Here is a 15,871-nt window from a genome sequence, read left to right as displayed (position 1 = left end):
TTGTGTCACCAGCCTGTCTTATACATAGCATAATGTTTTATTTAGAAGCCGAAGGCCTCTACTTGAACAAGGAACAAGGTGGAGAATGTTAATGGTTTTTTTTTTTTTTTTTTAAATTTTTTTTTAAATTTATTTTATGAAGAGAGCTTGACCAATAGAAAATAATTAAGAGAACAAAACCAGATCTTAATAGTATTTTTGTTTAGTAGAAAACACTTACTTTTTTTTTTTCTTTTTTGTATAGTTAAAAAAAAAAAAAAAAAAGGACGCCCACCGTGGGGCTCGAACCCACGACCACAAGGTTAAGAGCCTTGCGCTCTACCAACTGAGCTAGACGGGCTTGGTTGACAGAGCTCATTGTATATGGTATATAACTACTTTTTATTTATAATCATACTTTCATAGGAATAGTTAGTAGCCACTATAGCTAGAGTGAGTCTGTTTCTACCGGTGCGACTCACTCACAAGATGACACCCAAATCGCCATACTATTCAGTATTCCCGTTTCATTATTTTTTATATTATAGAATGACGAAAATGACCCTCTTACAAATTACTTGGCTTCAACCTCTTGGTTGTTTCTTTCTTCATCCAACAACACCCCATCCGTAGTACATCCTAACCTCTATATAAAGGAAAATCCTGCTTCAAAATTCACATTCCCACCAAAAGCCACAGAATCCTACATATAAAAAACAAGCAAGAAAGAGAGAAAAAGAAAGAAAGAAAGAAAAAGAAATCGAGGGAGGAAGAAAATGAGTAAAGAAAATAAGCCAGAAGAGGCAGAGGCGGTCTCCCAAGACTTATCAGTGGATGATCAGCCTCCCTTTGATAACCGCTTTGCCATGCTCCACCTCAACGGCTTCAACTGCCACAACCACCACCAACACCAACACCAACCTTGCAACACTTGCGGCTGCCTCTGCTCCACCTCCAACCCTATGAAACGACGTTCCCCTCGCCGTCTTCTTCTTTCCAAGACCCACTCAACGCCTTCTCCTCAGACTCTCAGCCTAAGCCCAAGAAGCTCTTCCAAGACCCGGTTCTCCGCCGCACCGTTTCCGACCCGGATCCTTTCCCATCTGGGTCGGGTTTTCAAGCACCCAACCCCAACAATTCCCTGTCTCCAGAGCAGCATCCGAGGTCGACGGGTACTGTCAACGTCAATCCGGTTACTCCGTCTTCGAATCCCGGGTTGCCGCCTCTTCCGCCGACTCTGCGCCGGACGATTTCTGACCCGAATCCGTCTCCGGCGAAGACCTATTCAAGGTCCTCGAGTTCCGGGGATTTAAGTGTGGATTTGACTAAGGAAGACACTCCCAACTCCAACTCCAATTCCTCTTAATATTATTTTCTATTGGTCGCGTCTTTTTCTTTTTCTTTTTTTTAACTATACAAATAAGAAAAAAAAAAAGACAACTGTTTTCTACTAAACAAAAATACTATTAAGATCTGGTTTTTGTCTCTTAATTATTTTCTATTGGTCAAGCTCTCTTCATAAAATAAATTTAAAAAAAAATTTAAAAAAAAAAAAAAAAAACCATTAACATTCTCCACCTTGTTCCTTGTTCAAGTAGAGGCCTTCGGCTTCTAAATAAAACATTATGCTATGTATAAGACAGGCTGGTGACACAATTTGAACTCATAAAAATCTCATTTGGAAAATATTTCGCTTTCCAAACTCGAGCTAACAGGGAAGGGAATCAATAGATTTTTCCAACCATCCACAAAACCCAATTTCACGATAGAAACTCATACACATTGCATCAATAGATTTACGTTTACCCAAGCTTCCACAAAACCCAGCTTCAACATGATTGCCTTGAAAAAAAACTCATTCAACTCTATCATGTGCCTTACTCATATCCACTTGGCTTCGACTTCTAGATAAAACACTATGCTATGTATAAGACAGGCTGGTGACCCAATTTGAACTCATAAAACTCTCATTTGGAAAATATTTCGCTTTCCAAACTCAAGCTAACAAGGAAGGGAATCAATAGATTTTCCCAACCATTCACAAAACTCAATTTCACGGTAGATACTCGTACACATTGTGAGAGTTTGGATTCAGATTACTTGCAACGCGTTTTGCGTCTTTTTTATTTTATTTTATTTTTTTTATACTAAAAGCACGTGAACACAGACCTGCCAGTGGGTTCCATGCACTATGCACGAGACCCACTAGCACTTTGAACGTCCACACATTTCACTAAAATGGCACTGTCAGTTGGTCCCGTACACTGTTCAAGGAATCCACAAACATCTTTTTTCACCAAAACTTTAATTAAAAATGAGTCCCACAACACTATTAATACATTTAAAAATTATTTTGCCACAGTGTTTTCAGTTATCATTTTTCAGCAAAATAAGCAGTATCCAAATAGATCCATTGCATCAATAAATTTATGTTTACCCAAGCATCCAAAAAACCCAGCTTCAACATGGTTGCCTTGAAAAAAAACCCACTCAACTCTCTATCATGTGCCTTTACTCATATCCACTTTCAAAGCCAAACCACACTTCCTCCCTTGCCATGTTGTGGACATACTATATAACCAAATCAAATGCAATCAAAGCATCTGTCAACAAACGACCTACTAGGAAGGCACCCTATGTATTACCTTAGCTATCAAAACATTGCATGAGAATGCTTATAAATTCTAACAAACTACCCTTAACGGGCGCCTGCAAAAACCACAACTTTTTTGTGCTTATCTTTTATATATATATATATATATATAGAAGGATTCAAACCTGATTCTCCAAATAAAGGAGAGCAGGCTATATCACTGATTCACTGAAATACAAGGCACTTGGCTTTTATGCGTATCTTACTGTTAAGGCATAATCTACAAATTCTGAAGGTGCATCTGGCTACAAGGAAAATTGGATGGATTGCTGTTTTCATTCAACATTACAACGTGTATCTAATCCAGCAGACAGATAAATGCCTAAAATGAATCCTTACAAATAGTTGTATCTACATTTGCAACAATCTTGCATACAAATAATTGGAAAGGTTAAACATCTTGTCCCATACGGAACCACACCAAGACCAAGACCAAGACAGGCATCTCTGAAGTGGTTCGTAGGCTCATAGCCCCTGCAAGTAACAATTGGGCATTGTACACCAGAATACATTAGGTGGAATCTCTAACTCAGGTTCTGATTGAAGAATGGGCCATTCATAATCTTTTGCTTAGTACTGTTTTTGTTGATATCCTCTTTTTTCATAATTCGTGGATATCTTTTTTGAGATCTTTCTTAGAACAAAGAACAAACCATCCTAAAAGTATTTTATCCTACATTCATCCCTTCATAGAGCACAATTAAAGCTTCTCCTTTTAAATGTGAATTTTTTGTGGTCTACAGGTTGAAGATCACGGTGCTAGGTCGAAATGTTCTTCCAATAGTGAGTAAACTTCAGTAAGGGAAGAGACCTTGAAATCTGGCTTTAAATCCACGTTAGCATATTCAGGGGAATCATACCTCCCTGTTTGATCGAGCAAGCATGTAAAAGCTCCTGCTCGCTTCCCACAAGCCACCTGTAAAAGTCAGATTATAGAAACCAATTCTTATCCATTTGGGACAGTGAATAATTATCCATAGGAAGAGCAAGCAAAATTTCACAAAAGCTCATGCTCCAAATTGCAAAGATCTTAATCATTTTGCATTTAGATATCTGACATTGGCCCTTGCCATTGAGTATACCTCTTCAAATAAAATCATAATCATAATATATTTATATAAATTCATCACTGTATTTGCGCAAGGAAAGAAGATTCTCACTGAAAAGCAGGGAAGGGAGGGCCGCATTCTAGATAAAAGCAAGGGAACATGAAAGGAACTTCACAAAGCATTAACAAGATAATCAAAAAAAAAAAAAAAAAACAAAGAGAGAGTGAGGAAAGAAAGAAAAGGAGGGCCGCATTCTAGATAAAAGCAAGGGAACATGAAAGGAACTTCACAAAGCATTAACAAGATAATCAAAAAAAAAAAAAAAAAAACAAAGAGAGAGTGAGGAAAGAAAGAAAGAAAGAACTCACATCATCTTTAAGGCTATCACCAATCATCATTACTTCAGTTGGTAGAACTTCCCAATCTGAACAGATATGAAGTAGTGGTGCAGGGTCTGGTTTATAAGGACGGAATTCCCTGCTTAGTGCTGGACAAAATGTCATCTGCAGTAATATAAAATTACAAAGGATATCAAACTGCAGCACTCATAGAGTATATCTACTTAGAAGGAGCCGTCAAAAAGACAGTCCTTTTCAACAAATGCACACCAGAGGGAAGAGAGAGAGAGAGAGAGTTATATGGAGTATGGACAAATAAAATTGAACACAGTTACCACATCTACACTTGATAATAAAAATAAACTAACCAGCATCATATAAAAAAGAAAAGAAAATTCTAGATTGTGCATGGGCAAACCTGCACAAAGGGAAACTCAAGAGTAACATGCATGAAGTAGGCTAAAGTTTGAAGCCAGGACACAAATATGCAGAATAAGAATCAGCATATAGAAATTACAACACTCATGCAGCAAGAAAGAAATATGCTCATATTTGAACACAACACATTAACTATTTACATGTCTTTTTTTTTTCTTTTTTCTTTTTTTTTTTAATGTCCAGCTCTTTTGTGAGTGATAAAAATAATAAAAAAAAAAATGTTTTGGTACAACTTTTGGTATTTTGCACATGTTGTTTCCCCTCTTTGGAGGGGCAAACATGTTTTTGCGGTGAGGGCCAACCACTTTTCATTTATGAGGGTTTTAGGACCCCAGGTAAAAAGAAAAAATGGGACATGTTTATTTGAGAAATTTTGACTTCTGCATATGAGCCAGTGAAATGTTTTGCCAAATTTCTTTTGTAGTATAATTTTAACTTATGCCAGATGCTTCTAACAAACAGATCCTTTATATGGTTTTCGTATCTTGATGCTCAAAACTTCAGAATGCTCAACTAAATGTAAATGACCTTCTTTTTCACCAGATTGACATCTAATAGATGAAGGGGTAAAAGGAGGTTTTCAAACTCAGGGAAGACTAGAACAAACACATAATATATAAAAACTTTAACCCTTTATTTGAATGAGATTAGTGTTTAACATGGGAGTAGCGAAGTACTTTGTTGGGAAATATTTTCTTAAGTGTAGAGTGGTCAGCCTTACCGTAAAGATGGTTAACTAGACAGCACACTGCTAAGAAAGCACGACCTATACCTTTTTCTTTTCTTTTTCTTTTTTCTTCAATAGCCCTTTCCAATACACTTCATGGAGTCATTTGTAATGGGACATTGAGAAAAAGAAGACAATATAGTCAATCATAGATGAGTTATGTCATGTTCAACAACCTTTATACAAAACTTTATATTGCACACTAGGATAAACTTACCCCAAACCGTTGATGAAACAAATCAACAGCTCCCTTAACATTGCGTGTGATTAATCCCCTTCTGAAAATTAATACAAACAAATAATCAACAAAATTCTCATGGTAGATTGTATAATTACAACATAGTAGTTGTAATAGATCCTCAAAAAAAACTACAATAAAAAAATAATAAAAAAAGTTCATACAAGCAATAAAGTACAAGAAAGAGTCACGATGCATATGTCTAAGCACTTGAATCCAATCGTATGGAGATTGTAATAGATTGTATTTTAAAAGTTCCTGGTAAGTTCTACATTATTGAAGGTACGATCATTCGTTTCTGGCCATGTCTGCATAATGCATAAAGGAACAGCCCCCCAAGCCTCAACCATTTAATGACGACCAAATCTTTTCTTAAAAAGTAATGATATATTATTGAGGAAAAGGACTACTTCAGGAGCACATATTATGGACATAAAGCAGCCTAAAGAATAGAATTATAGTGATGGCACAAAGTCTGCAATGGAATTGCTATTAGTGAAACCTAACACACGAGACCAATCGAACAACAATTAGATGAACAATGATTTCAATTGAATCAACAAAATTTCTGCATCTTCAAAACTGAGGCAATTTTTTTCCCTCCACAATGTCCACATCAAATACTAGCAATCTAGATTCCAAATATTCAATAAATGTTTACCAAACCAAATCCTCCAACCATATAAGAGATCAATTACCTTTGTGGTAACACCCATTGAATCCCAAAATCTCTCAAAACAAAACTCCACCAATCATAGGCAACATCATAAATAATCAATAAATGGTCCATTGTCTCTTACTGCATCAACACATACAAGATACAACTCCACCCAACTAAAGTAAATCCTTTCTTACATGATAATCTTCCCCCATGCTGTTGTCCATGCAGAGAAAGAAACCCATCTTTGAAGCCTTAATACACCAAATACTCTTCCAAGGAAAAGAGACTTCACCGGTACCTTGCATGGCAGCATAATATGAATGAACATTAAATCTGCCATTCCCGTTCAATTTCCGCCTCATTCTGTCACAACCTTCTCTCCTCAGGATATTTGGGTAAAGGAGATCTAGGAATGAATTTACCAACTCCAATTCCCAATAATTAAAACCTCAATGAAATCGAACATTCCAGCTCTGTGCATATGTATCTCTTGAGCAGGCATACATTATGTAAACAACATCTTCAAAGAATGATTCCCATGCCATTTTCCAAACCAAAACTGTACTCAGCTACCATTCCCCAAATCAAAGTACACAATTTAGGAAAATGTCCCATCCCGTTCTAATACTTTTCCATAAACTGCAATTATGAGTCCCTCTAACTAGTTCCAAAGTCCATCCACCCCATTCCTCTCCATTTTCTTTTTTCTTTTTTTTTTTAATGTCCAGCTCTTTTGTGAGTGATAAAAATAATAAAAAAAAAAATGTTTTGGTACAACTTTTGGTATTTTGCACATGTTGTTTCCCCTCTTTGGAGGGGCAAACATGTTTTTGCGGTGAGGGCCAACCACTTTTCATTTATGAGGGTTTTAGGACCCCAGGTAAAAAGAAAAAATGGGACATGTTTATTTGAGAAATTTTGACTTCTGCATATGAGCCAGTGAAATGTTTTGCCAAATTTCTTTTGTAGTATAATTTTAACTTATGCCAGATGCTTCTAACAAACAGATCCTTTATATGGTTTTCGTATCTTGATGCTCAAAACTTCAGAATGCTCAACTAAATGTAAATGACCTTCTTTTTCACCAGATTGACATCTAATAGATGAAGGGGTAAAAGGAGGTTTTCAAACTCAGGGAAGACTAGAACAAACACATAATATATAAAAACTTTAACCCTTTATTTGAATGAGATTAGTGTTTAACATGGGAGTAGCGAAGTACTTTGTTGGGAAATATTTTCTTAAGTGTAGAGTGGTCAGCCTTACCGTAAAGATGGTTAACTAGACAGCACACTGCTAAGAAAGCACGACCTATACCTTTTTCTTTTCTTTTTCTTTTTTCTTCAATAGCCCTTTCCAATACACTTCATGGAGTCATTTGTAATGGGACATTGAGAAAAAGAAGACAATATAGTCAATCATAGATGAGTTATGTCATGTTCAACAACCTTTATACAAAACTTTATATTGCACACTAGGATAAACTTACCCCAAACCGTTGATGAAACAAATCAACAGCTCCCTTAACATTGCGTGTGATTAATCCCCTTCTGAAAATTAATACAAACAAATAATCAACAAAATTCTCATGGTAGATTGTATAATTACAACATAGTAGTTGTAATAGATCCTCAAAAAAAACTACAATAAAAAAATAATAAAAAAAGTTCATACAAGCAATAAAGTACAAGAAAGAGTCACGATGCATATGTCTAAGCACTTGAATCCAATCGTATGGAGATTGTAATAGATTGTATTTTAAAAGTTCCTGGTAAGTTCTACATTATTGAAGGTACGATCATTCGTTTCTGGCCATGTCTGCATAATGCATAAAGGAACAGCCCCCCAAGCCTCAACCATTTAATGACGACCAAATCTTTTCTTAAAAAGTAATGATATATTATTGAGGAAAAGGACTACTTCAGGAGCACATATTATGGACATAAAGCAGCCTAAAGAATAGAATTATAGTGATGGCACAAAGTCTGCAATGGAATTGCTATTAGTGAAACCTAACACACGAGACCAATCGAACAACAATTAGATGAACAATGATTTCAATTGAATCAACAAAATTTCTGCATCTTCAAAACTGAGGCAATTTTTTTCCCTCCACAATGTCCACATCAAATACTAGCAATCTAGATTCCAAATATTCAATAAATGTTTACCAAACCAAATCCTCCAACCATATAAGAGATCAATTACCTTTGTGGTAACACCCATTGAATCCCAAAATCTCTCAAAACAAAACTCCACCAATCATAGGCAACATCATAAATAATCAATAAATGGTCCATTGTCTCTTACTGCATCAACACATACAAGATACAACTCCACCCAACTAAAGTAAATCCTTTCTTACATGATAATCTTCCCCCATGCTGTTGTCCATGCAGAGAAAGAAACCCATCTTTGAAGCCTTAATACACCAAATACTCTTCCAAGGAAAAGAGACTTCACCGGTACCTTGCATGGCAGCATAATATGAATGAACATTAAATCTGCCATTCCCGTTCAATTTCCGCCTCATTCTGTCACAACCTTCTCTCCTCAGGATATTTGGGTAAAGGAGATCTAGGAATGAATTTACCAACTCCAATTCCCAATAATTAAAACCTCAATGAAATCGAACATTCCAGCTCTGTGCATATGTATCTCTTGAGCAGGCATACATTATGTAAACAACATCTTCAAAGAATGATTCCCATGCCATTTTCCAAACCAAAACTGTACTCAGCTACCATTCCCCAAATCAAAGTACACAATTTAGGAAAATGTCCCATCCCGTTCTAATACTTTTCCATAAACTGCAATTATGAGTCCCTCTAACTAGTTCCAAAGTCCATCCACCCCATTCCTCTCCATACTTCGTAGCTATTTCCGTCTCCACAAATGTGTCCTCCTTCCCATGAAGCCAAAACCATTTTTCCAATGAAGCTTGATCAAAAATTCCTAATTTCCTTACTGCCAATCCTTAATTGGCAATAGGAGAGCAAACTATACTCCACCTCACCAAATGATATTTGAACTCAACACCCAAGCTGCCAAACAAAAATTTTCTATGTAGCCTCTCCAACGTGTTTGTTTGCCACACATGGGAATCGTACACATAGATAATACATTCGTAACCTTAAAAGCATACTCTTTAAAAGTGTTATCTTCCCCCTTAGTTGACAAATATAATTTCTTCCAACCAGATGATTTGTGCTCATCTTCTCTAAATTGGATTGCACATTCGCCTTAAAGGACGTCCCCAATGGCATTCCAAGATAGCTCAAATGAGTTTGGTTCTCATATTTGCTTAAAGGTACTACAAAAAAGTGGCTTTAAGCAAATAAGCTAGCTTATTTGAGGGGAAAAAACTAGCTTATTTGCTTAAAGCCACTTTTTGTTTCCCCTTTAAACAAATAAGCTTAGCCAAAGCTACCCAACACACACTCACAACATCTTACAACATAGGATACTTGGTAACTCTACCATGTTACCAATATCTCCTAATGGAAACCATTTCACTCTTACTCATGTAAATTTTAAACTTTTAACAATTTCAAAGCAAGTCAACATCATCTAATATAAAGAACTTGTTCAGAATTTGCATCACAGAATAAAATCGCATCAACAACAAATAAAAGATGAGATATATAGAACCCTTCCCTTGTATCATTCCCAACCCTAAAACCATGGATGTAGCCACCCTCAGTTCTTTTCAACATCCGACTCAACACCTCCGTAACCATTAACCAATATAAAAAGTAGTGGTGATAGCACGTCACCTTGTCTTAGCCCCCTTGAGCCAATCTTCTTTTCCATGAAACCAATAGATCTATCATCGTTTGGGGCATCACTCATTGCACTTCAAAATAGGGTTAATACTAAGGACCACAACTCATGGGCCATCTCACAATGTAAGAGAAAATATTTATTCACCACGTCTCAAAGCAAAACACGCTAAATCCACTAACCCTATCACTCTCATACACATTGAAAAATACTCCACATAAGTGTGTGTAGAAGTCAACTAAGAAAATCAAAGAAAATGAATATAGGAATAGCTCCACAAGGTAGCACAATAGGTTAGGGATCATGGAAAAGTTTAAATTGGATGAGAGTGGTTTTGCCTCTTCCCCTTTTTTTTGATTTGTTAGATTTATGCAAATAAAAACCATCAGTGCCTAATTCTAATCTCCTTTATCAATTAGAGTACAAACCCAAATCCAAAACCCCCCAATCAAAGTTTTAAAAGGAAAAGTAACAAACTTAGGCCGGCTTAAAACCTATCTGCAGACACATGACAATTATAAACAACTAAAAAGAATACAAAAGAGTGACCCGCTTCAACCTTATTTTCTTTGCATTGAGCAACCCACAAAGTTCTGCTGCACCTGCACTAGAATTAACCAAAAATATTATAACTGTGTCAAGTATAAGTTAAAAATCCTACGACGTGCAACTAATCTGAGTGAAGTTCTCTTAAAAAAAAGTATAAGTTAAAAATAATAACAATTATATATTAAGTCCAATAAACTAAAAGGAGATCCATCTGGCAAAAGTAATGCAATAAATGAATCTAAAATTTGAACTTCCACACATGTACTTTTTTTTTTAATAGATAATCTGCACATGTATTTTAAATCAATAGAAAACCCTATAATTTACCTACTACTGTTGGAAAAGGTTGCTCTCTTTTTCTTTTCTTTTTTTGATAAATAATGAAAAATTGTATTAGAAAGAGAATACCCTAGTACACTAGAGGTGTACTAGGTGAGCAGTACAATCAAGTCAAAATACAATGATCAAACAAATATAAAAGAAAAAAACAAGGTGGAGAAAGAAAAGCAGCACTCCAATCCAACAAAGTATGAAGGAAAAGGTTACTCTTTATTTGAATTTAATCCAGTTTAGTAGCTTTAGCATTTCCCCAAATCTAAAGGTGTCCTGATGAGGCCGTCTATACATAGTTAGACCCTAAAACATAAAATATTAAAAGTAAATTGTAAATTACACCCTTAAAGTTTGGGGGTGATTAGATTTTACACCCTGAAGTTTTAAAATTTGGATTTTACCCCCTGACGTTTAGGGATGTTTGGATTTTACACTCTAACATCTCAAATTTTGGATTTTAGCTCCTATATTTTAGAAGTGTTTGGATTTTACCCCCTAAAATTTAAGGATATTTGGATTTTACATCTTAAAGTTTCATAATTTTTGGATATAAAATCCAAATACTCACAAACTTTGGGGGTAAAATCTAACTTCTAAAATGTCAAGGTGTAAAATCAAAACACCCCAAATTTCAAGGGGTAAAATCTAAATTATGAAACTTCAGGATATAAAATCCAATCACACCAAACCTTAGGAGTGCAATTTGCGATTTACCCAAATATTAACTATATCCGATTTATAAAAGGAAAAAGTTTGGCTCCAAACTAGTTTATAGCTATCTTTTCCAACCTATTATGTGGATAATTATAAGATTATTCATTTATATTACTTAAAGAAGTCACATAACCCATTAAAATAGTCATGGGACTAAAACTACGCACTGTTGGTCTCTTCAATCGCAGGTTGGAGTCAAACTCTTTCCTAAATAAAATAAAGAGTTTACTTCCAAACTGGTTTGGAGGAACATTCCTCCAACCCTTGGCAGTTCAAATGACCATCCACGTATACACTTTTAGCCATATGCCATTTTTAAGAGTAATAACTAATAATAGTCACACTCTCCTTGTTACACACTCAAGTACTCACCTCACATGTACAGACCGTGTAATTAGATTTTCTACATTTTTAACAACTCGTATGACTTGTTTAAATAATAAACGTGCATAATTTTATGAATCTCCGCATAATGCGTTATAGTACGTTCTCCAAATCAGTTTCGAGAAAAAAAAAACTGTCTTTTACAAAAACCGAACTGAGTGAGAGTCTACAATACAAAAATTGTTAAATAAACGAAGTGGCTAACCGGGCATGATTTGGAGGCGATCAAGGCCGCGTCGCTCGTAATCGGCGATGGTCTCGTAGGCCATCTGTTGCTTCTCGGGGCTCCAGCTCTCAATGTGGTGCAGGATGTCGATTCCGGACGGGCTCTCCGCCCTGATTCGGCGGTACTCATCGTCGCCAAGGACGGCCTTGTACATGGCGACGAAATCGATGACGGGGACCGTTAGGGTTCCGTCCATGTCAAATACGACGCCCTTAAGGCGAGCCTTCTTGTGAGTGGGAGTGGTGGTGATGAGAGTTGCCATTTGGGGAAGTGGGAATTTGGAGTGCAAGAAAGAGAAGAGGGGTTTGGATTTGGATAGGGGCATTGGGTATTTAAAGCGTTTGGAGTTTTTGTGAGAGTGAGGATGAGGACAAATGGAGGATGAGAGAGTGATGATGGAGAGTGTGTTGATGGACATTTGGCTTAAAGTAAAGGTACTTGAGAGTGGAATCATGAATTATGCACGTTTGTTGGACTTTGATGGGAAATTATAGGGATGTGAGGATTATATTTTTAAACAATAATTTTTAGTTTTTGAATAATATTATATATATTTTTATATATTTTTTTATTCACACGTATTTTTACACATATTTTAAAATAATAATTTTCAATTTTTAAGTGCATGTACCAAATGAAAAATTATATTATGTTTTGGGTATATATGTCATCTCTCTCATTACAGTTGAGTCTCACAACTATGTGGGAAATAGCTGTTGTAAGAGAGATGACATATATATCCGAAACATGATATACTATCTCATACCAAATACTCATATATCACCGACAAACTAATGTTGCACAAAGCACCTTTTCTTTGTTTTTTATTTTTTATTTTTTTTAATAGGCTTTTCTTTGTTTTTTAATAAACACAAAAGTCACAAATCATCACAACTTATCATAATAATAAATTATTATTATTATTATTATTAAAAAAAAATTATGCACCTTACTTATAAGAATAGAGTAAAAATGAATTATTTACTCTTATTCACACATTTCACCTTAGAAGCACACAAAAAGGGAATTCATTTACTCATCATCTCTAATCTAATCTAATACTTTATATAAAAACAGAAGTCTTTCCTGCAATTAAGAAGATGCTGAAGACCACTTAAAAAACAACCACGTATACAGTTTATTCTTTAAAATACCGTACGGTGCGTTTGGAGAGACTCCTTTTCATCAAACGTTTATATAAAAACACAAACCCGCTTATCAAAAAAAAAATGCAAACCCAAACGCCATATTTCCCAATTGAAAGGTCAAACTCACCCTCACTTCCATCTCTTCACTACAACTCCATATATACACAAATCATAATAGTGTGTTCCAAACCAACAAACAGAATCTTCCTCTCATCAAACATTTTTATAAAAACAAAAACCTACTTATCAAAAAAGAAAAAAAATTGGAGTCGACACAAAAAATTAGAGTAGGAAGATTTTTGTACTCATCCATGGAAAAGTTGACACAAAATTGGAGTCACCTAACTCTGTCAAACAGAGAGGGTTCGGGATGCAATCTTACAAACGAGGATAGCTATAGTTCTCATTCTATAGTAGCAAAGTTTTTGACCAAACGAGCTTTGAATGTTGATGTTATTGCAAAAACTTTCAATCCGTTGAGGAGATCTTGAAATGGTTTTAAGATCCAAAATCTTTGTGATCACATAATGCTCTTTATTTTTTATAACAAATCTGATGTGGATCGTGTCCTTGCAAGTGAACCATGGAGTTTCGACAAACACCTGGTTGTCATGCAAAGGTATGAGTATGAAACATCCATTGACGAACTTTCTTTTAACCGAGCTTGTTTTTTGGTCCAATTGCATGGTATTCCATTACGCTACATGACGGCAGAAGCTGCAGTGAAGATTAGTTTCGACATAGGAGAAGTGGCCCAACCAATTGTTCCAAAGGACTTAGACGAGGGGAAATTTCTACGCCTCAAGATCTCCATTGATCTCCCTCTCCCATTGTGCTAAGGGTGCCTTATTTCTTTGGACAATGGAAAACAAACTTGGGTAAGCTTCAAATACGAACGACTCCCAAACCTGTGTTATTGGTGTGGGCATCTTACACACGATGACAAGGACTGTGAGACTTGGATTAATAGTGAGGGCACTCTTCGCCTTGAGGAACGACAATTTGGCCTATTGCTACGTGCCCCTGCCTTTGTGCCGTCAAGGAATACTAGTGTGACTGTGCCAGGGTTCTACGCAGCAAGGAAGAAGACTAAAGCAACCAACCCTTATTCAGCCATGGATCACATTGCTTAAACCCCCTCTGCCAAGCACGGTAGAGATTAGATGCCTCACGGTGGTCAAAGCGATTCAGGCAAGGATGTTCCAACAATTCAGGGAAGCCATGAAACGGTAAAAATCCAATTAATGCACATGGTGAAGCATTACCTAAAGTGCTGCCAAGGGTTAAATGTGTTGTCAATAGGGTTTTAAACTCTAAAACTGCATATAATAAGGTTTTTAATTCAGGAGTCATTTTTGATAACCACCACGAAGACTTTGAGTCATAAGTAAATTGTATTGATGTTGGAGCGACAAAAGTTGATAACGAAAAGGATGAGCTGAAAAAGAACCCTAGCACAACACCTGACTCGCTTATTTCAAACATCACCAGGTTTAATGAATCACGTGACACACAAGAGGTAGGTAGGGTTGAAGCACCTCACACTCAATATTGCTCCCGTAGAACTCATCTAGATTCTTCAAGCCACGGCCAAAAGTCCAAACACATCTCAGGCAACAAAAGAGAAGCAACACCAGCGTTTAGAGAGGATGAACCAGTTCTTAAGCATCAGCAGTACTTTTAGGGTGAAACATAGGAACTATTTGAAGTGGTGGAGGCTGGTAGCTAGCCCTGCCAACCACGATGATCTGCCTCAGTTGGAACTGCCATTGATTGGGCCAACCCCGTGCAGTTCTGGAACTCACAGAGATGGTCAAAAAATATTCTTTGTCCATCATTTTCGTCAAGGAAACCAGATCTAAGGAAGGTTTCTTAAAAAAATTATGTTCAAAACTACAGGCAGACAATGTTTTTATTGTTCTACGAACAAACACAGGAGGAGGTTTGGCTCTCTACTGGAGGAATAGCATTGATCTCAATGTAATGAATTCCTCACCAACTTACATAGACGCTGTGGTTAACCCAGGGGTGGATGACACCTAGGGGTTCATGAGTTTCTATGGAAATCCGGTAACAGCCAACTGGGAACACTCTTGGGCGCTACTCAAACACTTATGTCTCAAGATGGACTCATGGTGGATGTGCATAGGAGATTTCAATGAAATTGTTAAAGCGGAAGAAAAAATGAGAGGTGCCTTTAGGCGGGAAAGACAAATGAGGGAATGCCGGGAAGCATTGGATTTCTGTGGCTTGCAAGACTTGGGTTTTGTGGGTTCACCGTTCACTTGGTGCAATAACTGACCTCATGAGGGGGTGACCTGGATTTGGCTAGATAGGGGGGTGACTACACTATCGTGGACCCAATTATTCCCAACGGTCCGAGTACATCACATAGATGGTTCCTTATCAGATCATTGCCCGTTATGGCTGAGTTTAGATGATGTGAACAAGCGTTTCTACAAGCAAAATAGACCATTTCATTTTGAAGTTGCCTGGTTAAAGAATGAGGGTTGTGAAGGGGTAATTAAACATGCATGGCTGAAACATAGTCCAGGAGAGAAGATGGAAAGGGTAATGTCCAAGATTGAGGCATGTCGTACAAGTCTTCAACATTGGTGCAGATTGTCCTTCAGCAACATAAGACAATTGCT

At 36.6% G+C, this 15,871-nt stretch overlaps 1 protein-coding gene and 1 non-coding gene across 3 annotated transcripts; both read right to left on the bottom strand.

The window, feature by feature from the left end:
• Nucleotides 1-267: 267 nt before the first annotated feature.
• TRNAK-CUU (transfer RNA lysine (anticodon CUU)) lies at nt 268-340 on the bottom strand. The gene has a single exon. It is a non-coding gene; the product is annotated as a tRNA-Lys (tRNA).
• Nucleotides 341-2,878: 2,538 nt separating this feature from the next.
• Nucleotides 2,879-12,536, bottom strand: LOC112032816 (haloacid dehalogenase-like hydrolase domain-containing protein At2g33255). Of its 2 annotated transcripts, none has more exons than XM_065782986.1 (5): nt 12,052-12,536; nt 10,426-10,468; nt 7,573-7,633; nt 4,050-4,184; nt 2,879-3,548 (listed from the first exon to the last, which is right to left on the bottom strand). In XM_065782986.1, the coding sequence occupies exons 1-5, from the start codon at nt 12,524-12,526 to the stop codon at nt 3,384-3,386; spliced, it is 879 nt and encodes a 292-aa protein (XP_065639058.1). In that variant the 5' UTR covers nt 12,527-12,536; the 3' UTR covers nt 2,879-3,383. The 2 variants fall into 2 exon arrangements, with proteins under 2 accessions (XP_065639058.1, XP_065639059.1); XM_065782987.1 differs by lacking the exon at nt 7,573-7,633 and adding an exon at nt 5,402-5,462.
• Nucleotides 12,537-15,871: the final 3,335 nt, after the last annotated feature.

This window comes from Quercus suber, unplaced genomic scaffold, assembly GCF_002906115.3.
Source record: "Quercus suber isolate HL8 unplaced genomic scaffold, Cork oak 2.0 scaffold_324, whole genome shotgun sequence".
NCBI lineage: Eukaryota > Viridiplantae > Streptophyta > Magnoliopsida > Fagales > Fagaceae > Quercus > Quercus suber.
Note: the sequence above shows the minus strand (reverse complement) of the source record. Positions and strands in the feature narration are given on the sequence as shown.